At 43.5% G+C, this 19036-nt stretch overlaps 1 protein-coding gene across 2 annotated transcripts in view; it reads left to right on the top strand.

Annotated features, from left to right (window-relative positions):
• Window positions 1-19036, top strand: part of kalrna (kalirin RhoGEF kinase a) — a 148354-nt gene that overhangs the window by 74174 nt on the left and 55144 nt on the right. For both annotated transcript variants that reach the window (XM_037109054.1, XM_037109053.1), the window contains exons 20-38: window positions 1634-1753; window positions 3379-3447; window positions 3635-3784; window positions 3878-4027; window positions 4837-4951; window positions 5325-5440; window positions 5694-5816; window positions 6276-6458; window positions 6569-6690; window positions 7188-7254; window positions 7353-7462; window positions 8626-8695; window positions 8840-8929; window positions 9545-9637; window positions 9930-10041; window positions 10242-10432; window positions 10603-10704; window positions 10820-10968; window positions 12165-12267. In XM_037109054.1, the coding sequence (XP_036964949.1) occupies window positions 1634-1753; window positions 3379-3447; window positions 3635-3784; window positions 3878-4027; window positions 4837-4951; window positions 5325-5440; window positions 5694-5816; window positions 6276-6458; window positions 6569-6690; window positions 7188-7254; window positions 7353-7462; window positions 8626-8695; window positions 8840-8929; window positions 9545-9637; window positions 9930-10041; window positions 10242-10432; window positions 10603-10704; window positions 10820-10968; window positions 12165-12267 (2235 nt within the window). The remainder of the gene's footprint in view (window positions 1-1633; window positions 1754-3378; window positions 3448-3634; window positions 3785-3877; window positions 4028-4836; window positions 4952-5324; window positions 5441-5693; window positions 5817-6275; window positions 6459-6568; window positions 6691-7187; window positions 7255-7352; window positions 7463-8625; window positions 8696-8839; window positions 8930-9544; window positions 9638-9929; window positions 10042-10241; window positions 10433-10602; window positions 10705-10819; window positions 10969-12164; window positions 12268-19036) is intronic.

The raw sequence follows: 19036 nt of genomic DNA, 5'->3' as shown, positions 1-19036 counted from the left end.
CCTACTGATTCACAACCAGCCTTGTTTTCTGGCCATGGACCTACCACGAATAAATCCAGCACAGTGAAGTGCACAACTTAGTTAGAACAACTGTGGGGAAGAACATTATTGTATGTAATGTATGACAGAGGTGCGAATAAGACAGATAGTTTGAGTCACTGATTACTTGCACTAAATTGCATGCTGCATCACAGCCAAAGTGGTCCGTTTGTAAATTACTGTATTTTATTTTATTTTATTTTAATTTAGTTGTATGTACAGTATATACTGTGTACATACATTTAAATATATGTAGCTTATAAATTAGTTTTATTTGTCCTTTTGTCATAACTGTTCATACTTAAGTACATTGAATATCAGATACTTCTAGACTTTTACCCAAATGCTTTCATGCTTTACTTTGACAAAATATTTCTGAATATTGTTGCATGATATGTTAACTTTTTTTTTTTTTTTTTTTTTTTTACTGCTACTGGAAAACATTACATAACACAGCCAAAACAATTCTTGACTGGTACAGTTTTTTTTATTGACCATTAAATGTGAACCATGCCTTGTTAATAGAAGCCATTGATAGTTTGCTGTCCTGGGACTTTATTTACCATGAAGCAGTAGGAAAGTGAGCCGCACTGTCAGTGAAGGTATCACAGTTTGGCCCGTTTTGATAGAATTACATTTTAGCACCATTCTACATACGTTTGTCTGCTCTTCTTCCTCTGCTTCTTTATTTCTGGCAGTCTATGCTGCCATCTACTGCACATTAATCAAACATCCATTCCAGATAAACTTCTGTTTTGGAGAGAAAGTCCCAAACCAAATCGTATTCATACAGCTGTTGTTCATGTGCATTTCATCAACACCTGTCAGACAGTATGGAACATTCATCCTCATAGGCTGCACCAGATTTGTGCTCTTCAAAAAGGAGCCTGTATTCTGAAACTCGAGATAAAGACTGAAGACCTTGGCCACGTATGCTATTCTCCCTAAATCTAAAATTCTAATCTAGAAATGTAAAACACATTTATCATCACTTAAATTTGTACTGCTAAAACCTGCACAATGTTCTGCAGCCATGTCATTCCACTTCTTTACACTATACGTACATATTAAATCCATGTGTACATGCACATAAGTATCCCCTGACTTGAGGACCCCTCCACGCGTGTGTCAGGGCATAATTAGAAATGATCTAATCTGTGTCTATTCTGTCTCCATAATTATAAAGTCCAGAATATATGCACTCTTTTCTTTACATATCCAAAATGTAACTGCCAGGTACAAGAGGTGTCCTACCTCACAGTAGTGTATGCACACTGGAAGCTTCAGGTTTCTAAATCACACCTTTGCCTGCTGAACATGGGACCCGGTTGCTTTCCAAACTATGTGTGATGTCACAAATCACCCAAATCCAAGAAACTTTCCACTTTCAACAGTGAATGTGAAAACGGCCCTCTAAGTGTCAAACCCTGTGCACGCATCATTCTACACAGTGGAGCTCAGACATTCAACTGTGGGATGAAGAAGAAGAAGAAGAAGAAGAAGAACCCATCAGTGACTGGAGGAGGTCTTTCTGATTTGCAGTCTTGCCTTGAGTCGTCTCACAGTCTTGGTTCTCTCTGTCTGTCTCCTCTAGGTGTTGGGTTGGATCCGTAATGGTGAGTCCATGTTGAATGCCAGCATGGTGAACGCCAGCTCTCTGTCTGAGGCCGAGCAGCTGCAGAGGGAGCATGAACAGTTCCAGATGGCTATAGAGGTACGCGCTCGCTCACACACACGTCCTAATTATTGCTGCTCGAACCAGGCGCACTGTGCTTTAGTAATAATGATTTCACTGTGCATTGGTTTGAATAGAAGCAGATGAGTGCGCACGCTGACACACACACTCATTCATCATTCATCATCTGCTTGTGAACCGGGCCGGCCTCGGTGATTATTTCAGTCTGCATTGATTTCGAAGAGCACAACCGTACACACACATTTAATTGTATTTAAGTGCTATCACTGCATGTGTAATTTTGAAAATATGCGTGTGTGTGTGTATGTGTTAGTCTGTGCAGGGCTTTAAATAGCTGACTCCAGAAGTGTATTAGCACTCACAGGGGTAAAAGCCCCTTGGTCAGCACTGTACTACACCCACACACACACGCCCACAAGCACACACACAGACTCACACACAAACTCACACACACGCACACATACACACACTCACTCCCACTAATCAAAGTTCCACAGGAGCAGAAACCAGGTCAGAATACACATGTTGGGTCTGGGCCAGAATGATGTGTGTGTGTGCGTGTGTGTGTGTGTTTTCTCATTTTGGGGTAATTCCTATATCCTCAATCAGACCGTTTGCCAGAAGCAGAATTCTTGATTCTAGCAAACAGAGACGCGCACTTACACAAATACAAATCATGGCATTCCTGCACTGGCCGACCTTTATGTGGGAGTCCTCCTCTGTGTAGAGAGCAGAATGTTGACTGTAGACTAACATGGATGCAGACTGTGACGTAGCCTTTAAAGTATGAGTTAGCTCACTGCCATTTTTGGCTGCTCCATCCGGGCGAAGGAGACGGAGCCTGTTCGGAGCTGGGATGGTACGAGCAACCGCAACACATGTGACCGTGATAGGCTGAGACAGTTGTCAGCAGGGCTTGTGGGCCTGTACTGATGGGCACGCAGTATCAATACTTTTGCATTTTACTCTTGGGCATACTGCAACCTTTTTCTTGCCTACAGGCATGCCTCACTCTTTACTGCCTTCCCCATGTCACGCTGGGGTCACACAGTGCAGCGGAGCGTTGCCCGCTTCCTGCTGCCTTGCGATTCCCATGTTGAATCAGTTGGGCTGCTCAGCAGGGCGGATACTGATTATTATCAAGAAGACTGAAAGCTGATCATTGGAACCAATATACATTTAGAGGAGTAATACAAATCTCAGTCTCAAATTGAGAATAACCAGAAATGTAATGTATTGTTTCTAGTCTGTGTACATTCACTGTTACTCACCAAGACACATTGTGTGTATCCTTTTCTTCCTTCTTCCAAAGGGGTTAGTTAAAACCTGCGGTGTTAACATCCATGTCTGCCAGTCTTCTTCATCACTGTCTTTGCGGCCACGTTAGTGTGTTTGACATGATGCTGTGAGCTGTAGATGAGTGGAATAATGGGAAACCATTGGCTGACCTGTGTGTGAGTCCTTGTGCACGAGTGCAATCAAAACAGGGAGCGACACAGGAAAACATCGCTTGGTAGTGTTAATCGTGGTTGCACGCTCCACGGGGAGCCTTTATAATTGAGCTGAACTAACAAGTCTGTGATTTTAATTGATTGTAACTCTTCCTCCTCCTCCTCCTCCTCCTCCTCCTCCTCCTCCTCCAGTCTCTCTTCCATGCTAACTCTCTCCAGAAGACTCATCAGAGCGCTCTGCAGGTCCAGCAGAAAGCAGAGGTACTTCAACTGTTACTGCTGTCATTATTGCCACTAGTAGGTTGTAGCACACTCATAGGGCTTATTTTAAACTGGTAATAGTCATTCATCTATATATCTCATCTCATTCTGCAGGCCATTCATCATGACCCTGTATTACCCTCCACTTCTGTCTAATTCTGTCCGTCCCCATCCTCCTCTCTTCCAGATGGTGCTGCAGGCGGGTCACTATGATCCAGAGGCAATCCGGAGCTGTGCTGAGAAAGTGGCCGTTCACTGGCAGCAGCTGATGCTGAAGATGGAGGACCGCCTGAAGCTGGTCAATGCCTCCGTGGCCTTCTACAAGACGTCTGAACAGGTACAACTCAAACACACTCCGGGGTTGAGTTTAATCCAAGCTTGGACCAGAGATGTTGTAAAGGTGTCACCAACCAACTTTGCTCCCGTCCAGGTGTGCAGTGTGTTAGAGAGCCTGGAGCAGGAGTACCGTCGGGATGAAGACTGGTGTGGCAGTCACGATAAACTGGGAATGTCGGCCGACAGCGACCACCTTCTACCTCTGATCAGCAAACACCTGGAGCAGAAAGAAGCCTTCCTCAAGGTGACTGGCCTCTCAGCGTGACACGCGAAAGTACACACAAACACTAAATCACAAGACAGCGAGTGAAACATCTAATCCAAAAATGACTTTTCTGCTTGAAAATAAGCAAGCAGAGCAGAATGAGGCAGAATAAAGTATACAGAAGAACAGAAAAATAGAAAAATCTATTTATTTGGCATCTATACATGAATCCGGGGAAGTGCCGGAGTAAACTAGTCGCCTTAACTGTTTGATTTTAGCTGGTCTGTAATAATAACATGCAGCTCTTGACTGATTATGCTAACTAGTATATTTCTGTTCTGTTGCCATATTACACAGAACTTCATCACTTAATATTTCTCCATTATCTGTTCTGGCTACATTCTGTTACCAATGTCCAACATGTCAAACATGAGTAACAACCATCACTGTATGCTGCACAGGGAGGCAGCAGCAGAATCAGAGTCACAGTGACACAACTCGGCCGCTGATGAGTTCCAAAACACCTAATGTGATGAAGAGCTCATCTACATTTCACACCTTTTTAGATGAGATGCCACAAGATGAGATGGCGGCATAACGATCAGATGAGATGAGAGATGACCATCATCGGATCCGTCATTTGGACAGCTGTTCTCTAGAAATGTGACAAAATTAACAAGTTCAGCTGATTTGAAGCTTGAATAAACAAAACCAAACAGGCTGATGGTAAAGAGTAAAATGTTAATTCAACTGATTTAGTCGGGGATAGTGACGCTCTTGGGTGTTGGCAGACTGTGTCTGAATTAGTGTAAGTATGTTAGTCAAAGGACCGTGTCCCTGTTCACCAGGCGTGCACTCTGGCCCGGAGGAACGCTGAGGTGTTTCTGAAGTACATCCACAGGAACAACGTGAGCATGCCTGGAGCCACCAGTCACGCCAGAGGGCCCGAACAACAAGTTAAAGGTCAGAACTACTCCTGATTATACACAGAGACAGATATACAGTGTATATATGTAAATCTGATTATGATTGACCTGAAAAACATATCGTTATGAAGCTCAGATATTGATGTAAATGCTCATTGTCTTACCTATGTCTTTACTTTAACTGAAGAGAGATAGTGTGGTCCAACAACACACGCTCACACAATCAGTAAAGACATCCAAAAGATTTGGCAACATTTGCCTGAGCTGTCATAGATGATGTATGCATTATGTTATCATGTACTTAACGTTAAGTATGCAGTGGAGTTTGAGCCTCATCAGTGAGCAGGGAGCACATTTTGGGACATGAGGAGTGTCTATTTAATGTACTTACTGTGTGCTTTTGTGTGCAGCCATTCTGAATGAGCTGCTGCAGAGAGAGAACAGAGTCCTTCACTTCTGGACGTTAAAGAAACGAAGGCTGGACCAGTGTCAGCAGTATGTGGTGTTTGAACGCAGTGCCAAGCAGGTCAGTGTGTGTGTGTGTGTGTGTGTGTGTGTGTGTGTGTGTGTGTGTGTGTGTGTGTGTGTGCATTAGTGAAAAAGAGAACATTTTGGCTGGAGTTTTGCTTTGGGGAAATGTGCAGCACTAAAGGGACATCTGGTTTATTTTATCATGGAGAGTGTATAAAGTCAAATGTACAGTGGGCCGAGGATCAACTTTATCTGTGCGTGTGTGTGCGTGCGTGCGTGCGTGTGTGTGTGTGTGTGTGTGTGTGCAGGCCCTGGACTGGATCCAAGAGACAGGTGAAGTTTACCTGGCCACACACACATCACCTGGTGACAGCAGCGAGGAAACACAGGAGCTCCTCAATGACTACCATCACTTCAGACTCAGTGCCAAGGTACAGTGTGTGTGTATGTGTGTGTGTGTGCGGGTTTTCTCATTTTGAGTTAATTCCTATATCCTCAATCAGACCATTTGCCAGAATCAGAATTCTTGATTCTGGCAAACAGCCATATTACCAGTCTTGTGAACTTTGATTTATACTTGTGTATCTTAACACACTTGAAATGAGACATTAGAGTTCTATCAGCACACTTGTATGAAGTTAGTGAATGTCTAAATTATGATGAAACATCAACAACTCAGAGGCAGACATCAGTGTTGATCAAAACATTGCTTGCCTATCCTCATTACATTGCTTAAAACAGTGTAATTAATTAATACAATTCATACAACACTAATTCTACTTGACTGACTAATCGCACTGAGCTGACAGGAGGCATCACAAGTGCAGCAAAATATTTCACGCACAGTGGCGTGTCAGTATGTAATCTGTGCGTGCGGCCTCCCCCTGCAGCAAACCAAGGAGAAGGTGAAGCTGCTGATCCAGTTGGCGGACAACCTGGTGGAGAAAGGCCACGCCCACGTGTCGGAGCTGAAGCGCTGGGTCAGCACGGTGGACCGCAGGTACCGAGACTTCTCGCTGCGCATGGGCAAATACCAGGAGAGCCTGGAGAGGAGCCTGGGGGTCAGCTCTGAGGTGAGCACACTGTAGTTTTTACGCGCTGGATGATCGTCACTCTTGATATGGAAACTGGAGGTGAGGTTTTGTGAATCTGCTTTTACACATTATGGACTACATTTATGCAGGACAACAAAGACCTGGAGCTGGACATCATCCCCGCCAGCCTGACGGACGACCCTGAGGTCAAACTGCGTGACCCCAACCACGAGGTCAACGAGGAGAAGAGGAAGTCCGCCAGGAAGAAAGAGTGAGTACGGGACTGAAGGCAGGAGGGGAGGGAGAGAGAACGTGTCTGTGCACATAGCTGTCTCGCATGTGAAGCATTTACAATGGCGTAGTTATAAATATGAAACATTAGAGACACTTTACGTCTGGTGACTCTGAGATGCCAGCAGCAACAGAAAACAAGACGAAAACAAAATAGTGAACAAGTTAGATTTGATGATGAAGCCTCTTCTATCTGTATATATCTATATGTATTGATACAAACAGGAATTCATTCTTTTTAGCCAAACTCATTCCTGGCAGTGTCATGTCATAATAATAGTGATCATCTGTGTCCCAAAGCACTCTCAAAGTTTAGAATTTAAAGACACTGAATTGGTTTTGTTTTGTCATGAATTGTTTTAGGATTGCAGTGCTGGAGGAACATCCAAAGGCCCACATGGTCTGACGAAAAAATAGAACGAATCATGCGATTCATGGCGTCTGATCCGTCTTTTTTCTCTTCTTGCCTTGTCTCAGGTTCATTATGGCCGAGCTACTGCAGACAGAGAAGACCTACGTCAGAGATCTCCAAGAGTGTCTGGAGGTAAAAACCAAACGTTCTGCGTGTCCAAATTTTGTTTTAACAGCAACTGTATTTTCCTGCTCACCCTGCTTACGTGTACCTGTCCGCCCACCTGTCAGAACTACCTGTGGGAGATGACCAACGGCGTGGAGGAGATTCCTGCAGGCATCGCCAACAAGGAACACATCATCTTCGGCAACATGCAGGACATCTACGACTTCCACAACAAGTGAGAGGCGCTGATTCGCCATGAGCATCCCTTAACATCTGGCTTTTGTCTTTAATGTTTACGTGCACAATCACCATTCGGTTGAGGGTTAGTTGCACGTGTTTATCAGCTCAAGCTCCGATCGGCTGTGATGGAAATGCTACACCCGGGCGGACATGCTAATTGTCACCCCGTCAGATACGATGACATGATGTGTCCATCCATCTCCACTCAAAAAGACCTTGAACATCAATCAGTTGCTGCTGGAAAAAAAAGAGGGAAGAAAAATCAGAAAGAAATCAGGAAGAAAAAGATGATGGAAAAAGCAATCATTATTAGTGGCTTCTGTGATCGGTTCTGCACGTGGGCGTCTCGACAGAGCCGAGAAACAAGCGAGCTGTCATCTTCAGCTTGTCAGCTCTGGTATAGCGACGTGTCTTCTTCACAGCTTTATTGATTGAGACTGTTTAGAACAAGTCTTAATGTCTTCTGGATGTCCGTGTTTGATCAGCTGTGACAAACAGAAAGGCAAACTCGTGTCCCGGTGATGCTTTTAAAAAAAACTGCTAATTTCAGTATAAAGTGGTAAGTAAGTGGTAAGCCCAGTGTGTGAGAGTGCTGGTTAGGGGAACCAGACATTCTGTGTTCGAACTGTTCTCACATGGATTTTGATCAATCCAACATTTTTTTTCTGAAACCAGAGATGAGAATTCTCTAGCAACCAGCACACGGAATAACAACGGCCGCAGCCTATTACACGCTGGCTTTTAAGATCTAACAGCATGTAAGGAATAATGTTAAGTTAAAGGTCTTGCCAAGATCATCGCAAGCATCTTTCACATTTGTCAGCGCTGAGCCAAGAGCTGAGGGGGACTTTCAGTTTTTTTTTTTTTATCTAATATTGTAGCTACAGGGGGAACTTGGTTTCATGAGCTCCAGAGGTTTCCCAGAGGAACTCCTTTGTTTCTGATCTCCTTGCGGTACCTCAGGAAATCTCTGTGTTTGTTCCTCGAGGAAGCATTTTTTTCTTTTACTTGTAGACATTTAGATCTTTAAAGAACTTCTAACCAGCAGGATGGTACAACTTTATAGGTGTTTCTGACATTTTGTGGTGCATAAAAAAAAGAATAGGCGCATGGTCTTTGTGTCTCTTTCGCTATGTGTTTGTGTGTGTGTGTTTGCAGTATTTTCCTGAAGGAGCTGGTGAACTATGAGCAACTACCGGAGGATGTTGGTCACTGCTTCGTCACATGGGTGAGTGAGAGTCATTCCTCTGTTCCAGATGGTGACGGAACAAAATGGCAGCTCCTTCTGATCCCTGACATCTGTCCTCTCTCAGAAGACATCGTCGTAGCACGACCCTTTACATTCTCTCTGCTCCTCTCCCTCTTTTTTCAGGCTGATAAGTTCCACATTTATGTGGATTACTGTAAGAACAAACCAGACTCCAGTCAGCTCATACTGGAGCATGCCGGCACCTTCTTTGACGTAAGTTAAAAGTCTTCATAATCTGCCACAGAATCCGTTCGGCCTCCTGTCATCACATGAACAAGACCGTGTATTCCAGCTTACTGCTCATTACAAATAAAAGTACTTCATTTAACCATCTCTGTCTGAGTAAACCGGTCTATTCTGGGCCACTTTAGACCTCCTAAACAAGAAATCACTCTCAGAGTACTGTGTATTTTCAGATTATCTTAAACATTTTTCAGGGAAATAAAAAGATAACATGTTAAATAACCACAGCAGTTGAACGTGGGGATCAAAGTGTATGCCTGCGGCTTGATGATGCATGATTAAGAAAACAGGACTTCAATCAACCCTTCAAATGAAGCTCCCCGGTGAACACTTTGTCCAGCAGATTACTTGGATTTAAATGGGATAATTGTTCGTGCACAGCTGCAGATATCTCATTTCCCTCCTGCAGCGAGAGATGGTGATTGATTTATGATTGATAATGTTTGTGCAGTTCACTTGTTTTGTCAGCAGATGGTGCTGTTTGATCACTGGAGTTTAAGTTTAGATTCCCAGCTACATATTGAATTGTAAAACACACTTTCTGGGGTTTATTTTCTTTAATTCTGTGCTTGTGTTTATGACCAGGACATCCAACAGAGACGTGGACTGGCCAACTCCATCTCCTCCTACCTCATCAAACCAGTCCAGAGGATCACTAAGTACCAACTACTGCTTAAGGTGGCCATACACACACATATACACACACACACACACGCACGCACGCACGCACGCACGCACGCACACACACACACACACACGCACGCACGCACGCACGCACGCACACACACACACACACACACACACACACACACACACACGCACAGTCACAAGTCGGATAATATCATCAACCAGGGCCGGTCCGACCAAATATCACTGAGACTGTTGTCTGAATTTGGCGATATCATACAGCATGGAATATTTGTTATTTGCCGCCTCTTCACATTTAACAGGCTGCCTCCTTTTCCTGCAGGAGCTACTGTCTTGTTGTGAGGAGGGCAAGGGAGAGATTAAAGATGGGTTGGAGGTGATGCTCGGTGTTCCCAAGAGAGCTAATGATGCCATGCATCTCGCCATGTTGGAGGGTAAGATACTGTCCATAATGTTGTGCCAAAATGCATAATAATGCCTGTAAAAGTTGTCACTTTAAGAGTGTGTATTTATATGTACAGTGTAAGGCATACAATATATTTGCTTTGTATCCCACCTGATGTCAGACTGTGTGTTCAGACTTTGAGCTGCCTTCTTGATTTTTAGTCTTATCCTTCCCCTCCCTCTCCCTCAGGGTTTGAGGAGAACCTGGAGGTGCAGGGTGAGCTCATCCTGCAGGACAGTTTCCAGGTTTGGGATCCACGCTCACTGATCAGGAAGGGGCGGGATCGACACCTCTTCCTGTTTGAGTTCTCCCTGGTCTTCAGCAAGGAGATCAAAGACTCAGCCGGCAGAACCAAGTACCAATACAAGAACAAACTACTGGTGAGTGTGTGTGTGTGTGTGTGTGTGTGTGTGTGTGTGTGTGTGTGTGTGTGTGTGTGTGTGTGTGTGTGTGCTTCCATGCATGGTTTTAACCGTGCTTTTGGTCACATGAGTGCAGCGGCGTGAACTCACACATTTTTAAAGAATATTTTCCCCCTGCTGTCCTGTAGACGTCAGAGTTGGGTGTGACTGAGCACATTGAGGGCGATCCATGTAAATTTGCGCTGTGGGCAGGAAGAACCCCCTCCTCTGACAATAAAACTGTGCTCAAAGTAAGTGAAACAAGGTTTACATAAATCGCTTTCCGTGCTCCGATTAGACACTGGTACAAAATGGTTTACAACCAGTTTGTGATAGGTTGTTCATGATAGTTTTCTTCTCCTGAAGGCGTCCAGTATGGAGGCTAAGCAGGAGTGGATTAAAAATATCAGGGAGGTGATCCAGGAGAGGATGACTCATCTGAAGGGGGCGCTCAAAGAACCTGTTCATCTGCCTAAAACACCAGCACTGACCAAACCCAGGAATAACGCCAAAAGGTAAAGAAGTACACACACACACACACATACACACACACATATCACATTCTTTAAAAGAAAATGGGATTTTAAAGCAAGACGTTTCTATGTTGATGCAAATACATAATGGTCATAAAAAAACACTAGTCATGATAAAATATGCACAAATGGTGAAGAACATTCAGTTCGGCCGCAGTTCAACTCCACCTGAAAAATTAGGTGATTACTCATTAAATGTTGTCTGAGCAGCATCTGTATCTCCTCCTTAAAGCAACAGGAGACATTACAAAGGAAATGCAGAAGACAGTGTCCCGAGGTTTGTGGAAGGCTTAGGTGCATGTATTTGTGGAGGGTTGAAGATGCCTCCCCCTAGAAGATTTTACATTTTCAATAAAAAAAATTGCAATTTCACCTCATTTTAAACCATTATTATTACCGTATCTGCATAGAAAAAGTTGGAAAAACCAGAGCATATAATATATAATCAACACCCAGAGAGCACAATGATAAAACTTGTGTAAAGATTTCCACTGCACACCAACTGTAATCACTCTGTTAAATTAGTTTTGATGCCCTCCACATTGATTTACATTCATTTGGCTTAGCTGGTGACCAGAGCAGCTTGGGTACTACACCTAAGCCTTGTCATGGTCGGAAAAACACATGGCAACGGTAAGTGCAGAAAAGAAAATATAGATTATTAAACACAAAAACATAGAATTATATTTTTTGTGTTCTTGTAACATCCAGTGCTGATCTGCAGAAATCTAAACTCACTCTCTATCTGCTCTCTTCCCAAACACAAAATACGCCGCTGTTATTTGCAAAATGTTCCACATGCTACTAAGCCTCAGTGGCTGAGTGAATCCTGTGTGAATTCAGTGAAATATACAGCCTGTACCAGGCGTGTTGTTTGAGCTAACTCCTGTTATGCAACAAGAAGATTTGGGACTTTTTCCCACCTCGACTGTTGCCACAACTAGAAATGACAGCACAGTAAACAGCGGCCCTGCGGGCAGAAACCTTATCACTGTGGTAAAAGGTGTCGCAGCACATTGCAACCTTTTTAACATTGAAAAACAAAACTTGAGCAGAGGTGGTCACTTTGCCCTATCTACAATATCAGTGTTGTCTATTCCCACACTGAAACTGTTTGTGTATTAAACAAAGATATTCATTCTGATTGTGTGTGTGTGTGTGTGTGTGTGTGTGTTCAGGGAGGGAGGTGAAGATGGAGACAGTCAGGGAGACGGCAGCAGCCAACCAGATACCATCTCCATCGCCTCCAGAACGTCCCAGAACACTGTAGACAGCGACAAGGTAGGAAATACACACTCGGGAAGGAGAGAGAAGGCGGTGAAGGCGGCTGATTGAGACTCGATCTGTCTCCTGTGACGAGCTGATGACCCACAGCTGTGTCAGAGCTACAGGGTCTCCTATGCAGCTACATCTGGCAGGAGCAGGGGCTGCATGTGTGTTCCAATGGCAGAAGGACTGTGTGTTTTTATGCTCATTATCAAGGTTCTGTGTAGGTTGAGGTCATGTGTGTGTGCGTGTGTGTGTGTGTGTGAGAAGTATCCAGTAATGTGAACATGTGAGCAGAGAAGCTGTCGACAATGAAAAACCTCTTCAGGTTATGTGCAGGCGTCTGTGCCAATGACACATACCAACCAGCCTCTCACATCCAAGTAAGCCCATCTTTGAGCTTTTACTTTGAAAGTCAACCAACATTTTTGTGCACAAATAATACAGAACTCCTATTCCCCTTTATTTTGTTGAAGTGGAGGCCAATATTTTGTATTAGATCTAAATGTAAATGCATGCACATTTGCACATTGACTCTGCACTGAGTAGATTAAATGGTAACTTGGTATTTAAGTTAACAGTGTGTGACTGACAAAATACGATTGGATTTGGGTGATTACATGTGTGCTGAATTACAGCGTCACTCATGGGGCTTTGTTTAAAGGTCTTCAGATAAGTTTTGTAGAGCAGCTTAATTTGCAAATTGGCAACAGAACATCAATATGGCATGTTTTGAATGGAGTTTGGCGTAGTACAAATCCACAACAGTTTTAAGAAGTTTTGATCTTAACTGAATGCCATCCTCTTTAACTACAGTGCCTCCCATTTCACTGCTATGCACATGCACACACACACACACACATATACACACATCCACCCACCCACACACTACCCCAACAGATGTCAGTCATGGCCTCCCATTGCAGTGTTACACAGAGTGGCCTTTTCACTGTGCAGCCCTACGCCTACACTCTACCCTGACTCTAAATGTCAGCACCATGCACACACACACACACACACACACACTCTCTAACATTGTCTCTGTCATCTCTGCATCACTCTTTCATTCAATGTTCTATTTGTCTATATTGGTACATAATGTGTGTGTGTACATTACATGTATCCAAATGCGAAATGAACACCATGACCTGCATTTGTGCTGCATATCTGTGTCCCCACCTCCTCCTGTCCCATGAAAACATGATCATGGCTTTTCTTTTTTTTTTTCCAGCCTTTTTTCAGTGTGGGTGTGTTGTCCTTCTGGTCCAGTTTATTGTTTCTAGGATTTGCAAAATTCTCGCTGGCTATTTCTGGATCCTCCTCTTCTGTTTTCCTGAGACGTCCAAGAACGAAAACACAGCTTGTTGTTTTGATATGTCTCTTGTTTCATATGCTGACACAGCAGAGCACAGCTTTCGCCATGAGCTGCTGTGTGTGTGTGGTGTTTTGTTATTAGTTTTTCCATTTATTACAGTTTTTAATTGGCTGTACACTGACTTGGAGAACTCTTGGCAGCATACAGGACAGTGCTGTGTATTGTGAAAAGCAGTCAGAATCAGGGCTCTGTGAAGGGATTCCATCCTCTTTTGGGAAAACATGACTCCCTTTCCATCCCCTTAGAGCCGAGTGCCAATTTAGTACACCGGAATCTATTTATCTATAGTTGAAGTACTAATTAGTTGTGGATAACTGTGCTGGCATTGGAAACTCAGCTGGCTTGAGACTGTATTTTTCTCCCAGCATGGAGTTGAAGCATGGCAGGGCTTGTTATCTTGTATGTCGAGGGCGGCGGTGCTCCTCTTGTTGCGCTCATGCAGCTCTTTATTATCGAGGAGCATGACCATTTCTTGTGTATTCTGGAATTAAACAAGTCAAGATATGAGGGTTAGTGAGTCAGCGATCGGATCAGGCAACACTGAGCCAGTCCTAAGTGTACTCTGGGTTGCAGCAAAGCTGAAGAGGTTGAAGCTTCTGTTGCTTACCAGTCGCCAGATTACTGCTTTAAACAAGATATAGTAGCGAGGCTGAAAATGAAACCTTTCCCTCTCCCTTTTGAGGGAGAAGAAGAGACGCACCATTTTGTTTCAGCCACCATGAGGTTCCTACTGTTCTTCAAATCATTTGCTCATCAAATGCATTTGAAAAGATTCTGATTGTCAGGACATGACAGTGATTCTGCATTTGCCACTCAGTAATCAGAGCAGCTGTTGTCTGGGGAGAAAAGAGTTGTTTCCATTGTGACACATCCAGTGAGCCAGTCACAGTGAGCTGAAGCTGTGTGAGGAACAATTCACTGCACAGGTGAGAGAGGACGGATGAAAAGAAACGCTTTCCAGCTCCGCTTCCTGCGAGAGAACTGTTTGTGCTGGTAACAAGTGTAACAATTTGATGATAAAAGATGGTGAAACAGGCAATTATTCTCATATAACGTGGTGATTTTAATCATTGTTGGTACTCTGGGTTGTCAGAGGCTGTCCACCTCTTAACAAGGACATAAGGGTATTGATCAGCTGATAATGGCACAGATGGGGTTAGGTTCAAGTGTTGCTTCTGAAGATACTGACCACTGTTGCTACAGCTTCTGGTCCTCCTGTCTTTTCCTTTTCCCATACACGTCTTCATACCTTTCTCTGCCTTACCCTGTTCTGTCGTCTCTGTCCTCTGTTTTGTTTTTGTTTTTTTTCCTGCGTCTTGCTCCATTTTCTCTGTCTTTGCCCTCTGTAATCTGACAGTGAATTACCCTCACTAGATGCGCACCCACACCTGCAATTAGTTGCTGCTTTTGCAATCCATCTCTCTTTTCTCTCTCACCTTCTCAGTTTTCACCCGTCTGTCTCTCTCTCTGCCTGTGTCTCTGTCTCACACTCTCTCCCATATACTATAATAACAACCCGGCGTTGGTGTAGTCAGATGTTCCACTGGCTGTCTGGGTCTAGAGGGTGTGTGTGTGTGTGTGTGTGTGTGTGTGTGTGTGTGTGTGGACAGGGTGGGAAGCTACTGTTTCTGGTGGTTTCTGGAGGAGTTTTTATGTGACGACTGGATTCCCCCCCCTCCTGTTTTTCTCTCCGTCTTTGCTGTTTTTTTTCTGTTTGCTCTTTCTCCTTTTGCTGTTCTTTCTCTAGATCTCTCTTCACCACTTTACACACACCACAGACATACTTCATCTTGCATTTTGCGGCAGTCACTGGTTTAGCTGAAGCAGCCCGTTTGGACAGCGCACGTTTTTTATTAGGCACTCTCTGTGCTCCTGTACATTAGAGCGGACATGACACAAGGAGTTCAGTGTGCTGATGTTAACTCTGACAGAAATCAGGCTTCATCTTAACATCTATATTGTTCAGATTTATTGTGCGTCAGGATGATTAGATAACGACTGAATTCTCTTTTTTAAGTAAACTGTTCTTTCAGTATAAACACACGTCCTCCCATCTCGACACCGCAGATGGACTATGAGGGGATTCACATTCACACAAAATTGATGTAACGACCCTCAATTTAAGTCTGCGCGTCAGAACCCTTCTTAGTGGTGGTTCAGACCCAGTCCATTGTCCTGGTTTATGGAGCTAAACAACAAACCTGACAAGTTCTCACTGGACAAAACAACAGCACAAACTTCATGTTTTCCTGTCAGTTGGCATCCTACAGACTAATGGCTTTCCCCTCTAATCAGCAAAAGGTCATGTTGGGGTTGGACATACATGACGTTGACATTGGAGATCATGGTTTGACCTTTTTTTTTTTTTTTTTTTTGCCAAAAAGTCCAAGTTGTTTTAGCCATGAAGGTGACCTTTCTCTGACCTCAGTCAAGTGGTTTTCATTCCCTTAAGCCAGATAGCGACCAAACCCTAAACCCTTCTCAAACAGTCATTTTAAAAGGCACCCACGATCGACCTTTTTTAACATTTAGCATTGCGGTACTGCTCTATGCCAGTGTAACGATGTGACTCTGGACCTGTCATCTGTGTGATGTTTTGTTAACATGCTGAGGTTCAAGCCAGTTCTATGAACTCTTGTGAAATAAGTCGGTTCTGTGACGTTGTGTGGAATAAGTCTTTTCTGTGACGTTTTTGGGCGCGATGAGTCAGCTGTGGTTCAGTCTGCGGTCTGGATGCTGTTATTTAAAGCGTCATGCCAGTGGTTGACATCTTGGCAGCCTTCATGGCTCTACCAAATCCCTGTTGGTCAAAAGGCAAACACTTATTTTAGTCTCCGTCTTCAGTTAGAGTAAAAATTGTGTTTTTCTGTGAGCGAGAGCCAATAAAACTTAGTAGCTTGTTACTCCTGTGGGACTGAATATGCATCACTGGCTGGAAAGGGGCCATTTTTATCCCTGTGCCTTAAACCAATGAAAGTGATCTGTAAAGCTTGGTTTGAGTCTATTGAGAGGGACTTCTGTTTTGTTTTGCTATGAAGACTAGTTGTCACAAATGACAGCCCCCACATTACTGGCCTCTTGCGATGTGTAGCAATGCAGACAATACTGCATGCTGGTCTGGTGGGTCGTTCTACTTTAGTCCAGCCTTAAATTTTTCAGGCTAAATTTGATGCAAGTAATGGCCCCAAAGGACGAGCCTTAATTTCTTAAGCGATCCCGTGACTATTTGGATTTACTGCCATGAAATGTGGTATACATGTCCGTGTCCCTCAAGGTAAATCCTAGTAAAGCTACAGGCTTAATATCTGTATTTTAGCATTACGATCATTAGCATGCTGGCATTATCTTTTAGCCCAAAGCACAGCTTTGCGTAAGTAAAACCTCATGAAGCTGCTAGCATGGCTCTAGACTCTTGGTCCTAATTGAATATAACATTCTCAACCCAGATGACATTGCATACATCTCCATTTTGGCTTTTCAGAACAGATCCAAGTGGCAATATCTCCATCTTTTGTGCAATGTAAGCAGAAATATCTGGAATGGGAAATAATAACCCAAAAATAAAACAATAGGTGTACAGAACTTTTTCTTCTTTTTTTTTTCCTCTTGTATTTCGGCTGAACTGACAGCGTAAAGCAATTAAGCGCTGCCGGACCACGCTTTAAGAATTAAAATGGATCATTTCCCTCTGATTTACAAGTCACAAGTTTTTCAGATCACATAGATCAAGAGAACTGCATGTCCATTTAACTGTAGATGTGACATATTTGGCATCGATGTCACATGGAAGTGTCTAAAAGTAGTTCTGCGTTTGGATGCAGGCCAAATCAACAAGGAATGTCCCTGTCTGATCTCTTTAGCTGGTGTTGGCAAACCTCTTTGGTTTTGTCCCATTATATAGGCCCTGTTGACTGTATATATGGTTGGACCGTTTGCATCCATTCCTAAATGAGGGTTGCATGAAAGTAGGATACGCAATGAATGAATGAAATGCTATTGAAATATACAAATCACAGCTTCTGCAGTGTTTTTGATAAAGCGTGTGACAAACGGCACGATAACGAAGTACTGTGGCACTGCAGAGAATCTGGTTCTCTAGACATAAGAAACCATCAAAGTAATCGGAAACAACGATAGTCATGGAAACACGATCATTCTGCCTCATTGCAAATGATATCACGATGGTGGCAATGTCTGTCAAAGTGGAGTGCTATTCAACATCTTCTGATGGGTGACAGGTATCACACTGTATATCACGGTGGTTTGATAATGTTGCTCAGAGCAGTTTATCATGTTCAGATGAAGATGTACTTGACTTTGTCGCTGGTGTCCCAGCACACAGTTACAACTCTGCTATACCGCGAGCAATCGTTGACACGTGTGTGTGTGTGTGTGTGTGTGTGTGTGTGTGTGTGTGTGTGTGTGTGTGTGTGTGTTCTCATGAATCAAATGCATTCAGTGTCAGGTTCAGACTGAAGCTGTACAGTAGCCATCTGCTGGTCATATGACACACACACACAAACACACAGTTTCTTGCAGTTTTTAGTGCCGCAGTTACTTCCATGGAGTGGGAGAAATGTGAACACACTAACCCACACACACACACACACACACATGTGCGCACACACATACACACACCAAGCTGAGTGGCGTTCCCATCAAATGGCTGTTTGTTCAGAGAGAGAGAGAGAGAGAGACAGACAGAGAGAGAGAGAGAGAGAGAGACAGACAGAGAGAGAGTGTGTGTGTGTGTGAGGGCGTGTTTGTGTGGCGGAGACACAAACGAAGGAGTTGTCAAAGTCAGAGAGCGACAGAGAGAGAGAGGGAGACAGAAGAGGAGAGGAAGACATGCCAAAGTGGATGAGCTTTAAACTGTTCAAAGAGAGCAGCAGAGTGAGTACAAACTGCTGGATTACACACTGTTCACTAGCTGCTCACACACTCTACTGACAACTAGCCTTTCTTATTCTATATTAATGAATAATATGCTGCCGTTTAGCTGCATGTAGCACTTTCACGTTTAAATTGATTTTGCTGTTACAGAAGTCTAATTTCTGCAATAAGAATATAGTGAAATAAAAGATAAATGACCCACAATGTGTTAACAAACTGAGACAAGTGAAGTTAATCTTTTACAAACAGCTGTGATAGCGGGTAGAAATATTCCATCTGTCATGATTTCACAGAGGGCAAAATCTACTTCGTCTCAATAAACAAGCTGTATGAATTAGCCAGCGGTATGTTGTGACTGGATTTTCTATGAGACCGGAGCTGCTGGGAGAGTTCTGTGTGATTTAGTTTTATTTAAAAAGAATATATATGTTGAGTTAAAGTTTGCAAGTTCAGCCTATGAAGATAATGCTGCTTCAGTGAGGATCATAAAAAGAGGTCAATGTGCAGCCGTGAAGA

Source organism: Acanthopagrus latus, chromosome 9 (assembly GCF_904848185.1).
Source record: "Acanthopagrus latus isolate v.2019 chromosome 9, fAcaLat1.1, whole genome shotgun sequence".
Taxonomy (NCBI): Eukaryota; Metazoa; Chordata; class Actinopteri; order Spariformes; family Sparidae; genus Acanthopagrus; species Acanthopagrus latus.
Note: the sequence above shows the minus strand (reverse complement) of the source record. Positions and strands in the feature narration are given on the sequence as shown.